At 41.4% G+C, this 15,000-nt stretch overlaps 1 protein-coding gene across 1 annotated transcript in view; it reads right to left on the bottom strand.

Moving 5' to 3' along the window:
• LOC138040038 (WD repeat-containing protein 87-like) overlaps positions 1-15,000 on the bottom strand; it is a 32,359-nt gene that overhangs the window by 6,277 nt on the left and 11,082 nt on the right. Inside the window, exons 4-15 of the mRNA XM_068885832.1 lie at positions 14,490-14,650; positions 13,852-14,140; positions 11,906-12,017; positions 11,246-11,635; positions 8,712-8,801; positions 7,709-7,976; positions 4,905-5,023; positions 4,627-4,817; positions 3,891-4,108; positions 2,550-2,803; positions 1,495-1,719; positions 1,179-1,236 (exon numbers count right to left, since the gene is read on the bottom strand). Of these exons, the coding sequence (XP_068741933.1) occupies positions 1,179-1,236; positions 1,495-1,719; positions 2,550-2,803; positions 3,891-4,108; positions 4,627-4,817; positions 4,905-5,023; positions 7,709-7,976; positions 8,712-8,801; positions 11,246-11,635; positions 11,906-12,017; positions 13,852-14,140; positions 14,490-14,650 (2,375 nt within the window). The remainder of the gene's footprint in view (positions 1-1,178; positions 1,237-1,494; positions 1,720-2,549; positions 2,804-3,890; positions 4,109-4,626; positions 4,818-4,904; positions 5,024-7,708; positions 7,977-8,711; positions 8,802-11,245; positions 11,636-11,905; positions 12,018-13,851; positions 14,141-14,489; positions 14,651-15,000) is intronic.

Genomic DNA, 15,000 nt, shown 5'->3' with positions numbered 1-15,000 from the left:
AGAACCAAGCAAAAAAAAGCGCATGGATCGTAGTAGTAAATGCACCAAACGATAAGAGTCAACCCCTAAAAGCCCCCGCTCGCCTCATCTGATTCACTGTTTAGAAACAATTTATACCACCTTTGTGAATTCAAGTCCAAACAAACAGAGTGAATCACCTGATTGGCACGGTCCCCAACCCCGGCCCAACCAAAGACTCAAGGAGAGCAATCATTACACTGTAATAATGTGTTTCAGACCTGGGAAATTTGCTTGCATACTCAACCAAAAACACTGTTTCTGCTTTTTTTGTATTTTCCCGTGCAAACTCTCGTAAGAGCAGCCATATTTTAAAGCCCGTAAATTGTTTGTCGTGCGCATGACAAGCCGCTATATAGTCCGCAATTTCTGACCATGAAAACGCCTTGCCGCAGCCCAGAGCAAAGGGAGAGAGAGAGAGAGAGAGAGAGAGAGAGAGAGAGAGAGAGAGAGAGAGAGAGAGAGAGAGAGAGAGAGAAAGAGGGGAAGGAAGGGGGGGTGGGGGTGGGAGGAGGAGGTAGATTTTCTGGAAACAAGGTTGTGAAGACCAAAGGTGCCCTTTGCAGCTCACTCAAGCGAATGAAGAACTTCAGTTTTCTAGAGGTTACTCATTGGTCAGGTCTTCGAATTTGAAGTCGGCCGTAGAATTTCATCAGGTTTTACCTACGAAATAAATCAGCTAACAATTCCTATCACCAAGCATCTCGTCGATGAGACAAAACTTATTCAGAAGGAGTTGTGCCCTAGTTTGACTGCTAAAAAGATACCATTCATGATCTGCAACTGATGTAAGGCCAGCGCGGGAATTGCATCTGGACGTAGGTCCCCTTTGGTCCTTCGCCCAGTAATTAGTTAACGAGTATGAGTTAACTTGCGAGAGTTCTAAATGCCGTCTTAAGCTCCCTCTAAACGAACGTCACGTCAATTAAGTGTTTAATTACGATTAAGTCGTAAAGCTGTACATTATCAGGCTACCTGGCGTATCACCGGTTAACGTTTTGTCAACGGGCGTTTCCAAAGATTTTATAGTCCCAGCTTGGCTTGAAACCGTTAGACGCTCTGAGGAGAGAAAAAATAAAAGCCGCGGTTGAAAACTGGGAAAAACATGGTTGCCGGCCGGAATGGTTTATATAAAAGTGCGCCTTCGTTTACTTGCTTACCTTGGCCTCGGAGCCACTCTTCATGTTCGGCCTGAGGAGTCGGCGTCAAACCTAAACCCTTTAAGACAAAAGAAATGGGATTACTAGTATGATTCTAGCTAAAATCGGCGTGTATCGAAAGGCATTTCACGCCAATAGTAAATTTTTCTTTGAAAGGGTGATCTAAGGGTAATTACTAGGGCCGCAAATTCCATAGATAAAAATTCGGCTCTGATTCTTTTTTTTTTTTTTTTTTCCATTTAGGTAGCGATATTTCTGCACCTGCGCAAGATTTCATTTTCCAGGTGTAAACTATACCTTTAATTGTTAACCTTACCCTAATTTCTGCCGATTCTGTCCGCTGGTCCTCATCCTTACGCGATGGTGAGATGTAGCCTGGAATGATATCTTGCCTGAAGGGTTGCATTTTCTGTAACAGTTTACACCCGAGCTGGCTTTCTTTCAACATCGTTTGGAAAGCTTTCGTTCTGGTAAGAGAGGCTGGTTCGTCAAGCAAGGAATTACGGCGTCTTGGCTTAGAAGTATCTCTGATCTTTCGGCTCTAATAATAGAAAAATGTGTGAGAAAAAAATCACTAAGGGCAAGGTGAACACACGCTAACACCAATCCGGTGAGGTCAACACATCACGCATGCGCACAACATCCGACTGGTAACTTGGGTATGCCGGGCCGAAGCAGCTGTCCATGGCTGCCAATTAACCGGGTGAAATGGTTTTGCGCATGCGCGATGTGTTGGCCACACCAGATTGGTGTTATGGCGCGCGATGGTGACATTGTGAGATTGTTTGGGTGGATGGTGGCTACACATTTATATTCATCTTCAGCGAGAGAACCGTGAAAATAGAGAGACTAATGGTGAACCGTTTTAAACTAGTTTGTGAAGCTTTGTGCCGACTAAAACAATAATGATGTTTCTTTGGGGCCTAAAAGTCGCCATGGAACCGTTAATTAAGGCGAGAAACTCTTTCCTCACATTTCTTTGCAGTTTTGACTGAACATGTGGTTCCTGTACCTAGTTTTTAGGATCCCGTAGAGCGAGTGCTGGATGGCTATGTCTTTCCTTAAGCTTCACAAGAATGGTTTTATTTCTTACAAATTTCAAACAATTTAGTGGGAAAAGATGACACAGTGGGAGAGAGGGTTGGGCAGTAACTTTAAAAAGGTATTAATTCTTGCAAAAGGATAAGGAGATAAATTAGCGCATAAGTTAGCATGGGACAAAAGGAACTGTAAGGGGAAAAGAATGCATTTTGGATTCCAAGGTGCTGATAAATAAAAACATCAAATTCATACTCAAGAGAAACTGCCCACATCCCCCTCAATAGTCAAATAGTCGGCCTAACTTTCTTTCAAGTAAATCAAGTTCGTTACCATGACTTTCGGACGTCTAAACTTGGCCTTGAACTGTTTTCTTCTTAGTGTCTTCCTTAGGTTTTCAAGAGACGATTTCTGTTCGTCCTCCTCTTGAATTGTCTCTTCTGTAATATTGGCCCGTTTTTCTCTCCTTGTTTTTTTAAGTCGGTCGGCCAGTTCCATCAAAACGGCATTGTCATTGCAGCGAAGGTTCAGATGAACCACTCCTATGCCACTCATCAAGTCGCTCAGTCCTTCCATTGTGTCCACACCTCATGACGTAATAGAAATAAAACGATAATTACGGAGAGTGGTTTCAACATCAAGACAGTGTGAAAAAAAAAAAAAAAAAAAACCACTGCAATAACATCTTTAACGCAGCCAATAAAAACGGGTGTTAGAGTCTAGAGCACTATCGACATAGATCGGATTTGATACCATTTTGTCTAAAAGGGATGATGTCAGCCGTGGCATATACGCCATAGGGAACGGTTGGCACTAATTTGCATAGAGCTCGCCATTATTACCGTCGAGGCGATCACTCGTTCTCTCTGTACAAAGAGAAGCTTTGACGTGGTTGTGTTTTTCGAACTCATGAAAGTTTTTAAATATGGACGCGACTATAGAAGATGAAAAAAGCTACTTGAACGACAGAAGAGAAAATAGGGCCAACGTTTTAAAAGCTTCCTGACCAACTCGTGCATGCGAGCCGGTTAGATGATATAGTGCCTTTCAAGGCGAGTTTATTGTTTACAAGTTTATCTCCCTAGCATAAGCGCATTATAATTTAATGGATCAGCCATCTCTGAAATTTGAGTAAGATACAGTGGAAAATCTTGGAGCACAATATTGTTTTAAAAATGTGAAATTTTACAAATGACGCAATGGCTCATGGCCATTGTCCCACTAATTATTGAAGCCAAATTGCAAGCTCTTGTAATTCTTGAAGTCAAGTTTTTCATAGCGCGATGCCTTCTCTAATCAAATTCGTACGCTAATGAAGTAGTAAAATGTCAACGATTAAGTCAACAGAAACTCGTCTGTAGGATTTGATCACACCAAACCCGGAAAGACTGCCACCCTACTCACAAGATCGAACTTTACTAAGCACTACACATGCACCACAATCTTGTCGGGCTGGACCTATTTCTTTGCGGACCAGTACTTCCTCTGAGTTCAAGAACGCATTTTGCTCGGAAACTACAACAAAAGCCCGCCTCGTACTCTCAATTTTCCCTCTTGTTATGGAAAGATACACGCAAAGGTTGACCCATAAGACTTGTATGGGAAAGGCAGCCCCATCACTCATGGGCTCCAGATAATTTGTTGCAGCAAACAAAAGCACCTACTTAACGATACCTGTAAGAGTCTTTAGAGCTTTCTTAGCCTCCTCGCGCGTTTTCTTGTCATCATCCACGAGTCTGCGCACTACAGTAAGGTAGGCATCCCTGCGATGAACTCCCATGTCACCTAAGGCACGAACCGCTGACCGCCGCACCACAGCATCGTCGTTAGAACTCATTTTCAGCAGAAGATCTTGAAGTTCTATCTTTTTGTCCTCCGGAATCTCAAACTCTCTTTTGTCGGTAGTTCATAGAAAGTAAAAGAAACGAGCTGGTGTATTTATATTCACAACTATTATAATTACTAAGAAAATAATTCTTATTGAACAAGAGACTAAGGTCGTTAAATGACACTTCTAAAGTATAAAACCCCACCTTTGATTTGATTTGCGCTTATTTCTTGATTTCAGATTACAGCGCCCTCAATTAGGGCTCCAGCGCTAGAAGACTAGACACTTACTGTAAATAAAGTTCCTTTCCTTTTCTTTTTACTAAAAGATTTCTTAAAATAGCTCGTTGTCTTTTTTATGTGAATCACGGCATAAGATGATACCAGCATTACAACTCAACTTGATCTAAGCGGGCAATTTCAGGGAGCTGACCTAGCCAGTCTACGTTTGCTGAGAACAGACAGCCCCTGGGAAAACTACTGAGGAAGAAGGTTTCATATCTTTACACCGTAATTAAGCCTGAGAGGTACTAAATGACCCGAACTGAATCACAATTAAATTTTGAATGTCTCCTTACTCTACCTGTCAATATTATGGAATTCTTGTAAGATATCCTGAATCACATTTGCGTTAGCGGTTTCTGAAAGGGCTAATAGGATGTTGTCCACAGCTTCCTCATATTTTGGAACCAGAAGTCGTCTTTGTGCCAACTTGGGGTACCATTTCTTACGAACGATTCGGGTCAGTAATGGTTGCACCGGTGTTAAAGCAAGCTGAAGGTAAAATTGAAGAAATTGGTCCGTGCAATGCGTACGTACATGTGTGTTGATCAATTATTAGCTTTTCAGACAAATGTTTACCCGCATGACGCTCGATGAACTTCCTTTTACACTGGGCGAGGAATGTGATTCATCAAAGACTTCATCAAATGAATTTTCTTCCTCGCTTTCTTCTTCAGTCTCGTCCGTAGTCTCCCGTCCTTCGAACTCGTAGTCATGTGGTATACTCTCCGGACTTCCTTCGCTCACAGAATCGTCATGATCTACTTCTTGCTCTTCAATAAGCTCATCATTTAATTCCGATTCCTGTTCTTCTTTTTCCTCTTCGCTTTCCTCCTCCTGCTCTATTTCCCCTATTTCATCCTCTTCACTGCATTCAAGAACAGGAAACAAAATGATGATTTAGTTCAAAACCCTGATTTTATGAGAATCCGACCAGACAAGGTAAACGTTGCAGAGTTTTATCTAGAAGGTTTGGTGCGATGGACATTGATCAAGATCTTTCCTTAGCTCGAGCACCATGCAGCACAAGAAGTTTTTGAGACCCAGATGGAAACCGGAAGTGAACATTTCGCTTGCCAGGGAAGCTGTTTCTCCCAGATTTTTAACTAATCGTCCCTAATATTGAAAAGATTCTCAGTAGTATGGCTTAGTGAGAATTAGGAAAAAAGAAGGAGGAAATCATCTCATTTCCGGTTGCCGTCCGCGGCTCTAAAAAAATGCTCAAGTTTCCTGTTTTTAAGCCACGAACGGCAACCGGAAGTGAGCTGTTTCGACACTACCATATTTATATTTAACATCTATTCCATGAGCGCGAGTTGGATATGAGATGATAGATAGCCAACGAGGCGCGTAGAGCCAAGTTGGCTATAATCATCTCATATCCAACAAGCGCGAGTGGAATAATTAAAAACGTCCCCAAAATATAGAAAAATAGACTACAATAAAAATAAAAAGGCCCATAAAGTCACGCATATGCTTGCCGTGTTTGTAGATCATGGTATAATGGCTCATAACCCATGATGGCTTAGTCAATCAAAACTCTCGAATTGCATTATCCAATGATCCAGTTTTTAATAATTCTAAGTATCGTATCACTGTTCATGAGAATGAGTTTAAACATCTGGGATAGGCTACTGTCCTGGCATGCGAAATCTTTATCTCCGTCCGCGGCTCAAGCTCACACAATGACGTCAGTGAGGACAGCGGCAAGAGCGCTACAAAACAGAATATTTGAGGCGCTAAAGTTCGAAAAAGAAGTGGTTTGGAAAATCGTTTAACTATAGAAATTGCGATAAAAGTATTTCTTGGAAACAATGAAGATTAAAAAGTTTGCTAAAAACGGCGATGAAAAGTGGGAAAAATTCTCGACGATTTTTGTCCAAGATATCAGCTGGAGGTGGTCGCACTACCAGGCTACGGTGGACGACAGGGTGAGTCGTCAGAATGAAAATATCTTAACCTGTGCTTGAGAGTTGCTTTCGGTTTTGGAGGTAGTCTCCGGCCCAACTTGGAGGATGCTGGTTTGGAAACTCTTTTCCTTTTCTTTCCTTCCTTGCCCTTTTTAGTCTTGGAGGTGTCCTCGCTGAAAATCTGCTTTACATGTTCAGCCTGCACTGCTCTCCAAAGTGTCCAGAAATCTCGTAGAAAAATCAAATCATTGAAGAAATTATTACCGAGTAGCAACGAAATGAATAATTTAAGCTCTTTTTCAAGCGGTTACTATTTGCGCAGATTTTCACGCACTACATAGGAAACACTTTCATATTTTATTATTTACTATTATGCCCTCAAGGTGCTATGACTATATGTGTGTGCCTATAAGCTACAACAAGTTGCAAAATTAGTGGAGACACTTCACCTTCTTGGGGCGTTATTTATTAATGTACCTATTATCTCCCACACTGCAACCCCCCTCCTCATCAATTTTTACCACAATTGCTTGTAATCTCGCAATCTGATTGGCTAATTTGCCGTTGTCGATGAGAGTCTAGACAACGCTGTACGCGTCATGCTCGCGCCATTTTGTCACGCAATGTAATAGCCAATCAGGAACGCTCATTTTGGGAAATACACCAATCATATTGCGAGAAAGTTATAGACAACGCTTGCTCTGTCTTTGAGTCATGATTTTGGTCACGCTCTGAAATAGGAACTTTCTTTGGCGTTGAATGTTGTGGTAAAAAACAAATATTCGTCATCACAGTGGTCAAAATGTTGTGGACTCACGAGGCGCAGCTGTTAAGTTGCTAGCAATGCAAAAAATGCTGAAAACTTAAACAGTCAACATTGAAAAGGGGAGAGGAAGGGGGGAAGTGAGAAAGGTTGGAATTCTGGATTCGGCGGGTATTAGAAGCTGGAAAAGGTGTTTTTTAACGGGAGTGTCTCACCAATTTTGCAACCCGTTGTAGTAATGCAAAAAAACGAAAATGCAATGAAAGAAGATTAAGGATGGATATGCCACTTTTCTGGAAGCACTCTTAATTGCCTGCACAGTACAGCTGAGGGAGTGGTCTGCTTTAACCGAGTAACGATACCGAGAACAGCAGGAAAACGTGGTCCTCAGCCAAGACATACGTAATCTCCGCGAAAACGTTTCGGGTTGATGGAAAAGAATTTATTGAAATTTCGATTTGTGTTCTTTGGAAAACAGCAGCACTCTGCTCTTATGTTTTTTAAACAGAAACGTTCGAGACAGCTTTGTTCATTACCGACACTGTGATCCTGAGTTGGGTGGAGAGGAGGAGGAGGGAGGGGGGGGGGGGGTGCCTCAGAAGAGTTCGCGTTGGAGGTGTGACCGCTTGTACCTTCCCTCTTTGTATCAAAAAGAGGCGCTAGCCAATTCAATAAATTCTCACAAAAACGATGGTAAAAGCTTGAGATACCTCTTATCCTATCTCTGTTTTCCTCGACTTCCTTCTCATCTTCGACAAATGCTCGCCCCCTTTTTTGCGCAGCGCGTGTCAACCGTGGAATTAGCCTTGAGGGTGGTTTTCGTGGTTTGACACGCTGACGAATAACAGAATTCGGGATGAATCCATCTGGTGCGCATGGCCAAAACACTTGAGGACTTTGTTCTGTATCGATGGTCGGAAGAGAAGCTCCTTTATCATAGGGTGCCAGCTCTTGCGGAGATTGAGCATCCGTCGGTTTCTGAAAATAGATGAGATTAAACGCCATATTTGCTACCGTGTGTTTGTGTTGTGGGCATTTGCTCCGTTAATATTCCATTTAACAATTAAGGTACGACTTGCGCTTAAGTTTTGCTGCACAAATGACGAGTACACTCTCAGGTTACACAAACAACCTTTTATCAAACATGTTTTCCACTATTACTAGCGCTTGTCTTTTGCCAATGTGGCCCTGGTTCGATTCCCAGATTCGGTGTCACATGTTGGTTGAGTTTGTTGGTTCTCTACTCTGCACCGAGAGGTTTTTCTTCGGGTACTCCGGTTTTTTTCTTCTCCTCAAAAACCAACCTACGACTTGATATGGGATGATTTGATTTCAATGTAGTGCTCCAGCGCTAAATAAACTTGACACTTGAATAAAATTCATTAAATGCTTTTCTGAGAGGCTCAACAAAAATGTATGGACATAGTTACACGTACGACATACTACGGCATTTGCTGCAACCAAATTGTTATGATATTACTTGTACATGTCCTTATATCTTATCACAGACTGCTTCCCTTGCCCCTCAAAACAATGTTGAGACAAAGCTTTTTTACTTACAGTGTGCTGGTTAGGGTCTGGGAGGGGGCATTACTGACTCATTTTTTAGGTAAGGGTACATACGTTTGAAAAGTGTGGAGGGTTTCAACTCTTTTCGCCGTGTATCGTAGCTTATTGCCGAGTTTTTAACCATAAAAGATGACTTTTTTTTACCTTTATTTCCTCTATGTTGTCTGTTAGTTTGTCATCCACTGGGAAGTGGACCTTCTTAGAAATTCGACTAAGAGCCATCATGACGTGAACCTGAAAAATGAATCAATATCTCCTTAAAGTGCCCCTGTGACCAAAAAATCAATTCATATTTTTCTTTGGATTTCAAAACTATGTTAACAAAACACTAAGTGACCCACGTTTTAAACCTTGATTTCAAAAAGACACCTCTTTATTTTAACTGTAATTTTCCTATTTAATGGTCCGCCATTACTAAAATTATGTTCTTGTGAGAGCTGGTTCTCGAGGAGAAAATGACGTCAAAGACTCACTAGTTTAAGAATGGAATACGTGTGTACGCCGCAGAATTAATATGCAGCACGGGGGTTTTGGGCTTTCAGACTTTTAAACTCACGCTTTGCATATATAATAAGCTGCGTTCACACGCTGAAATTTTAAGCTAGTGAGCCTCTGACGTCACTTTTCCCTGGATCCAACCGTCTGAGGTCCAATCGGTCAGTTTTGAAGGTGAGTAATGGCGAACCGTGAAATCCAAAACTTACATTCAAAGTAAACGGCCTTTGGATAAAAATCAAAGCTCATAATTTTGCCAGTCAGGTGTTAAGCAAACTTTCAAAATCTGAAGGAAAAAAGGAAGTGGTTTTTTTAATCACAGGGGCACTTTAAAGTCAAGTTAACCCTTGACTATACGTGACCGCGTTTTCTCAATTTTCAAAGGTAAATCATCACTATCTTTCGGCCTCTGCCAAGATTTCTTGCCTAATCATTTCCCACACCCACCTGCCAACCATGTTCACAGAATTTCTTTGAGGCCCAAGCCAGTATCTCACAAACAGATAATATTTAATTTAATGATGATGATGATGATGATGATGATGAGGAGGAGGAGGAGGAGGAGGAGGAGGAGAATTAACTCCTCCCCTTTGGAGCTTTTCATGTCCAATAAAAGAAGTGATAGAAACACAAACTCAATGCGCACTATTCATTGTACTAATAATAATGCTCTCTTACCCGCATGGAAAACCTCCTACATTCTCTCCTCTTTTGGAACAAACTTATATCTTCCTGCTCTTCAGTTTTTTGTTTCTTTGCAGCAACTGATTCCCTCTGAAAAGATTCCAAAGGTTTTCCTATCTGTTGTCCATCAAGATCTTTAATAAAGCCTGCTTCTCGGCATATTTCTAAGAGAGGTATAACTGGCTATTTTATGGCAGAATATTTAAGTACGGCCAACTTAGCTCCGTGGTCTGGCTTCCTGTTCGATTTGATTATCAATACATAAAATAAACATCACCCTAATCACACTTTTTTCTATCCGTATTATAAGTTATGATTCCTTGTACTTCAATTCAGTTCAGTGAACCCCTTGAGCTTAACATTCAGCATTGCATATAAAGTAAAGGGGAAAAATACGACCCTTTCGAGTTATATAGCGATGTTGCTCGTGACGTCCGTCCTCAAGAGAAAATGAGGGGACAGAGAGGGAGGCTCAGGGCGTTGGCCGGGATATGTTATGTCCACGAAAGTTATTTTTAGACGAGCGGAAGTCTTTGTTCTAGCGGAAGTCTGTCTTCCGAGACGTCCGCATGCAGTCTCGCCTCGCTCTCAGGTTCTTAGTGAAAAGAGAAAATGACGGCGCACGTGGAAGGCTGATGAATATTTATTTTCTTTCAAACATCGGACCGAAGTTGGCCTGCATGCGGACGTCTCGGAAGACTTCCGCTCGTCTAAAAATAACTTTCGTGGACATGACATATCCCAAGGGCTGGACCGGGAGCCTCCCTCTCTGTCCCCTCATTTTCTCTTGCCGTCCTCCATTGTTATCAATATGCAAACCAGAACATAATTGGCTATTGAAGCAATGACTTCATCTGTTTCGTGGTTGGCAAATTTGAATATCAAAAAGAATGTGACGTCAATATTTGTAAACAAGAAATATCGCTATGACCACACTTGCATCACGGCTATCTGACTGGAGGCCACTTTAAAAGATACCATAATACTCTTTGTTTGCGCGCCCTCCAAAATTTTCCATAAGCATAGTTTTTATTTTCTCTTGGGACCATTGTAAGTCCCAAGAGAAACTGGAAACAATGCTTATTCAAAATAATTGAGGACAAACAAAGAGTATTAAGTTATTTTCGGAAGTGGCCTATTGATAAAAGCTGAGTTCACACTTAACGTTGATTATGATCAACTGAAGAATTATTCAGGCTACCGTATTCCATTTAATCTTGTTCAATTATGCCTCTGTTCACATCTGCGGAAATTCCAATACAATAGGCAGGGTAACCTCGCAGTGAGACAAAATGTCGCAGGATCGCGTGGCTGCCACAATTATCATCACCATGCTCGAGGCGAGAATTGAAGAAGTCAAATCCAAATCTTCGCTCTATAGAGCGATTACAAAAAAAACCCCAATGATTACGCCTTAATAACAACAAGCTATGGCCAGGTGATTTTACACTTGCCATGCAGGTGAATCATGCCCAAAGGTTTGAGAATTTAACGGTTACCTTTTTCCTCTTCGTGATTCGTTTTACTTCTGGTGGTTCCAGCAGTCTTCGCTTGCTGGCCTTGAGAGGCATTCTGGGAACGCGATCAGGATCGTACCAGAACTTTAACAAATCGTCAAACTGCACGTGATCCTCGAAGGGATCATTGTCGAAATGCATCTTGGATAAAATTTCCAAGTATGAAAGTGGCAAGTAGTTCAGAATGGTTACTAAGCTAACATGTGATTGGAAACCAACTAAAATGTCTCCGCGAGAGTTCGCAAAGCACACCCCGCATAGTGAATCATCAAAACACATCTCTCGGACAAGCTGATTGTTACTGTTCCAAATTTTGACGCAATGATCCTCGCTTGATGTTGCAAATAAACCAAGTGCTGGGCAGCTGGACAGCTGCAACAATAAGAACAAATTCAAGAAAGTTGTAAATCAGTGTGGTTTTTAGCATATGGCCATGTACTGCATCCCATCAAGTCAACCAAAGCTTAGGTTTTTTTTAACCCACTCACAAAAAATAGTCTTGCATCTGTTTCAGTTTTTTAGACGAGAGAAATGCACTGTATAACTGGTTAAACAAGATGTTTATCAACGTTTTCTGTGGCTATGCTATGCCCGAAAACATCGGGGCGGGAAATATGGAGAAATTGTGCTGTTCTGTTTTACCCCATTGATAAGCGCAGTATGTCCCTCGTCCTTCGAATGCATCATAAATTCATAAGTCTTTTTCGGGGCATTAAAGATGTCAGCTCCGCATTTCTTTTTTTCCGCTTGTACTCTAAGGAAAGAAAAAGTTACATCATATAAAAAATATAATCTTCGTCAAACAAAATCCAAACTGCTAATTCTTAAATTACGTTCAAACAAATTAAATCCACCATGATGAGATTCAAATTTCGCTTAAAGGAACCGAATCTCATTGAGCGCCATATCCCTGAAGGCCACCAGGGAGTCTTAAGGTCCTGGCAAACGTCTTCACCTTTTGCTTCAACATTCGTTCGATTTTGTTGAACAGCGATGTTGAAACTCTTTGCCCTCCTCCTTTCAACCGTGTTGAAACATGTTGAATCGAAGTTGAATCGATGTTGAAACCGGTTGCCCAACCCAGCAGTCAACAATTAACAATTAGAAAACATGTACCGTGTTTCTATAATTCGATAAAAACACGGAGTACGTGTTTTCTATTTCTTTTAGAAAACAACGGGACGAGAAAAAGGAAAACAACTTGTTAACTCTAATTATCAAAATGTAAATTCTCTTTGTTCGCGCCATCACTACGTCAACAGTTCGTGCTACAACAAGTTGCAAAAATAGTGGAGACACTTCACCTTCTTGGGGCGTTATTAATTTCCCTATTATCTCTCACACTGCAGCCCCCCTCCCCCCCTTATCAGTGTTGCTAGCAAGACAAAAAAAATGTTGGGAACTTAAGCAGTCAACATTGAAAGGGGGAGAGGGGAGAGGAAGTGGGAAATGTTTAAATTCTAGATACGTCGAGTATTGGAAGTTAGAAAATGTGCTTTTTAATGAAAGTGTCTCAACAATTTTACAACTTGTTGTAGTTCTGTGTCTCCATCGAGTTATAGAAACACGATGTTTAACTAATCAGCGCGTGTATTTTCTTAGGACTGTTTTCTAACATTCAGCATCGTTCAACAAAATCGAAGGGATGTTGACGCAAAGAGAGAGGTTACTGCGTCTTTCAATAACATGCGGACTCTTAAATTCAAAGGTCAACCAACAAATGCGTTTTTCGCTACCGTCAATCAAATGTCCGGCGTCTCCTCCAAGCTTCCGACTATTGTCGAGCGTACAGTAATCAAATCAAATCAAATCGTTGAGCACACTCAGACAATATAGTCGGAAGTGGAGAGGAGCCGCCGAGCATTTGATTGACGGTAGCGAAAAACGCATTTGTCTGTTGAGCTTTGAATTTTAGAGTCCGCATGTCATTGAAAGGCTCAATAAGCACGACGCTTACGCTAAAGAGCAAACGTCGGAGTGAAATTAGAGTTTTGCCAAAAATGCAGGAGCCCTGCTTGATATTAGCTAATTTCAGTCCTGTTAGCAACTTCTCAAAGGAACGAGACAAGTTAAGATGAGAGAATTTTCACGCGTTTTATGACAAGCAGGAAACTGCCGTTTCCCGTTTCCCGTTGGCCGTAAACGTCATGCTTAACCTCTCTAATGTTGAAACCATTTTCCCGCACCTTAAGATCCAAAAATTTAGGAAAAAATTGCCCTCGATTTTTGCCTGATCCATTCCATGCATTGTAATTTGTAATTAGTTCAATACGCTAATTTAAGGGCGTCCGACATCTACGTTTGCGAAAAATAAAAAAGTGAATCGGACACAGTAGACGGGTACATCTTATTAGAGTTAACTCTGATCTTATATTGGGGATGTTCAGGCGAGCGTAAATTCGTAGATCCCTAGTTCGCCGGATGGCCACTATTTACCTCAATTGTTCCATAACAAGAGACGATTTATTCTAGAACCCATCTCCCGGTGCTTTTTTTACACGCACTTCTAATACTTAAAACAAAACAAAACAAAACAAACAAACAATGACAACAACAGCTTTAATAAAAAAAAATACATTAAAGCCAACCTGCACATGATAACGTTGTTATCAGCCATTGCCATACACAAAGTATTGCCTGCCATTGCGAGGTCTCTGGGTTGCTGAAGCAACTTAACTCGAGCCAGTTGTTGTATTGAAATGTAACCGGTTTCCTGATGCATAAGTTTCCATATCCTTACCGCACAGTCAGTTCCGTACGAAACTAAGCGATCAGCTGATCCAACACTGCCCACTGACTCGATATTGAGTGAAGCCGATACTCTCAAGCATGTGACCTGGCCTTGATGTGCTTGAATGCTTTCTTTCATGAAGACGTCTTATTTGAGATAAAATAAAAACATGTGTGAGAGCCAACTTTGCAACTGAAATGGGAAACGTCCAGGACAAGCTCGGCTCCAGAAGTTCTTCTTGTCCAATGGGTAGAGTATCTGACCGATGTTTCAAAGGAGGAAGCCAAAGAAGTCTTGGAAAGTTTTCAACTTTTCGATGAATTCATGTCATCATTTTTACACTTAGTTTTGAGTAAGATTACAGAGACGCGTTTCAACCGTATTCATTGAAATACTGATTGCAACTCTCTATAAAACTGTACCTGACAAATCTTCAAGACTTTAACACGGTTACATATTTTAGTATGTATAATTTAAGCACGAGACCGATTTTACCTTTTCCGCTGACCAGGGATATTTGTCCATTGAAGTGTCCAGCAAACAGCAATCCTGACCTCAATGGAATTTCGCCTTCATCGAGAGCAAACTCGGCATTCATCATAACTAGACTACATACTCCTTCATCGGGACTCTCGGCCACCCACAGCTGATGGGCACTGCATGTGGAAAAATACTTCTTCTCAAAATTACAACAATCCTAGAGCTCGTGGAATACTCGTGGAATACTTTGGAAAGTACAATTATATGAGCGGGTGTCGGATGACATGGTAAATTGGCACGAAGCACCAAGTTGGCGATAAACCATCCTGATCTCATACAATACAATACGATACATACTTAATTGACCGCTCCCCATAGGGGCTTTTCAGGGCCAATGAAACAATCAACGAAATAACAGAACACAACAAAAACAACTGTTAAGACTCCCAACTGGCCGGAGGCAAACCAGCTGGCTATTTACAAGTGCAGCTGGGGATGTTGAACCAGGGACTACCAGGATCAAATC

This window comes from Montipora capricornis, chromosome 3 (genome assembly GCF_036669925.1).
Source record: "Montipora capricornis isolate CH-2021 chromosome 3, ASM3666992v2, whole genome shotgun sequence".
Classification (NCBI taxonomy): domain Eukaryota; kingdom Metazoa; phylum Cnidaria; class Anthozoa; order Scleractinia; family Acroporidae; genus Montipora; species Montipora capricornis.
This window is presented reverse-complemented; position numbering and strand designations above follow the sequence as displayed.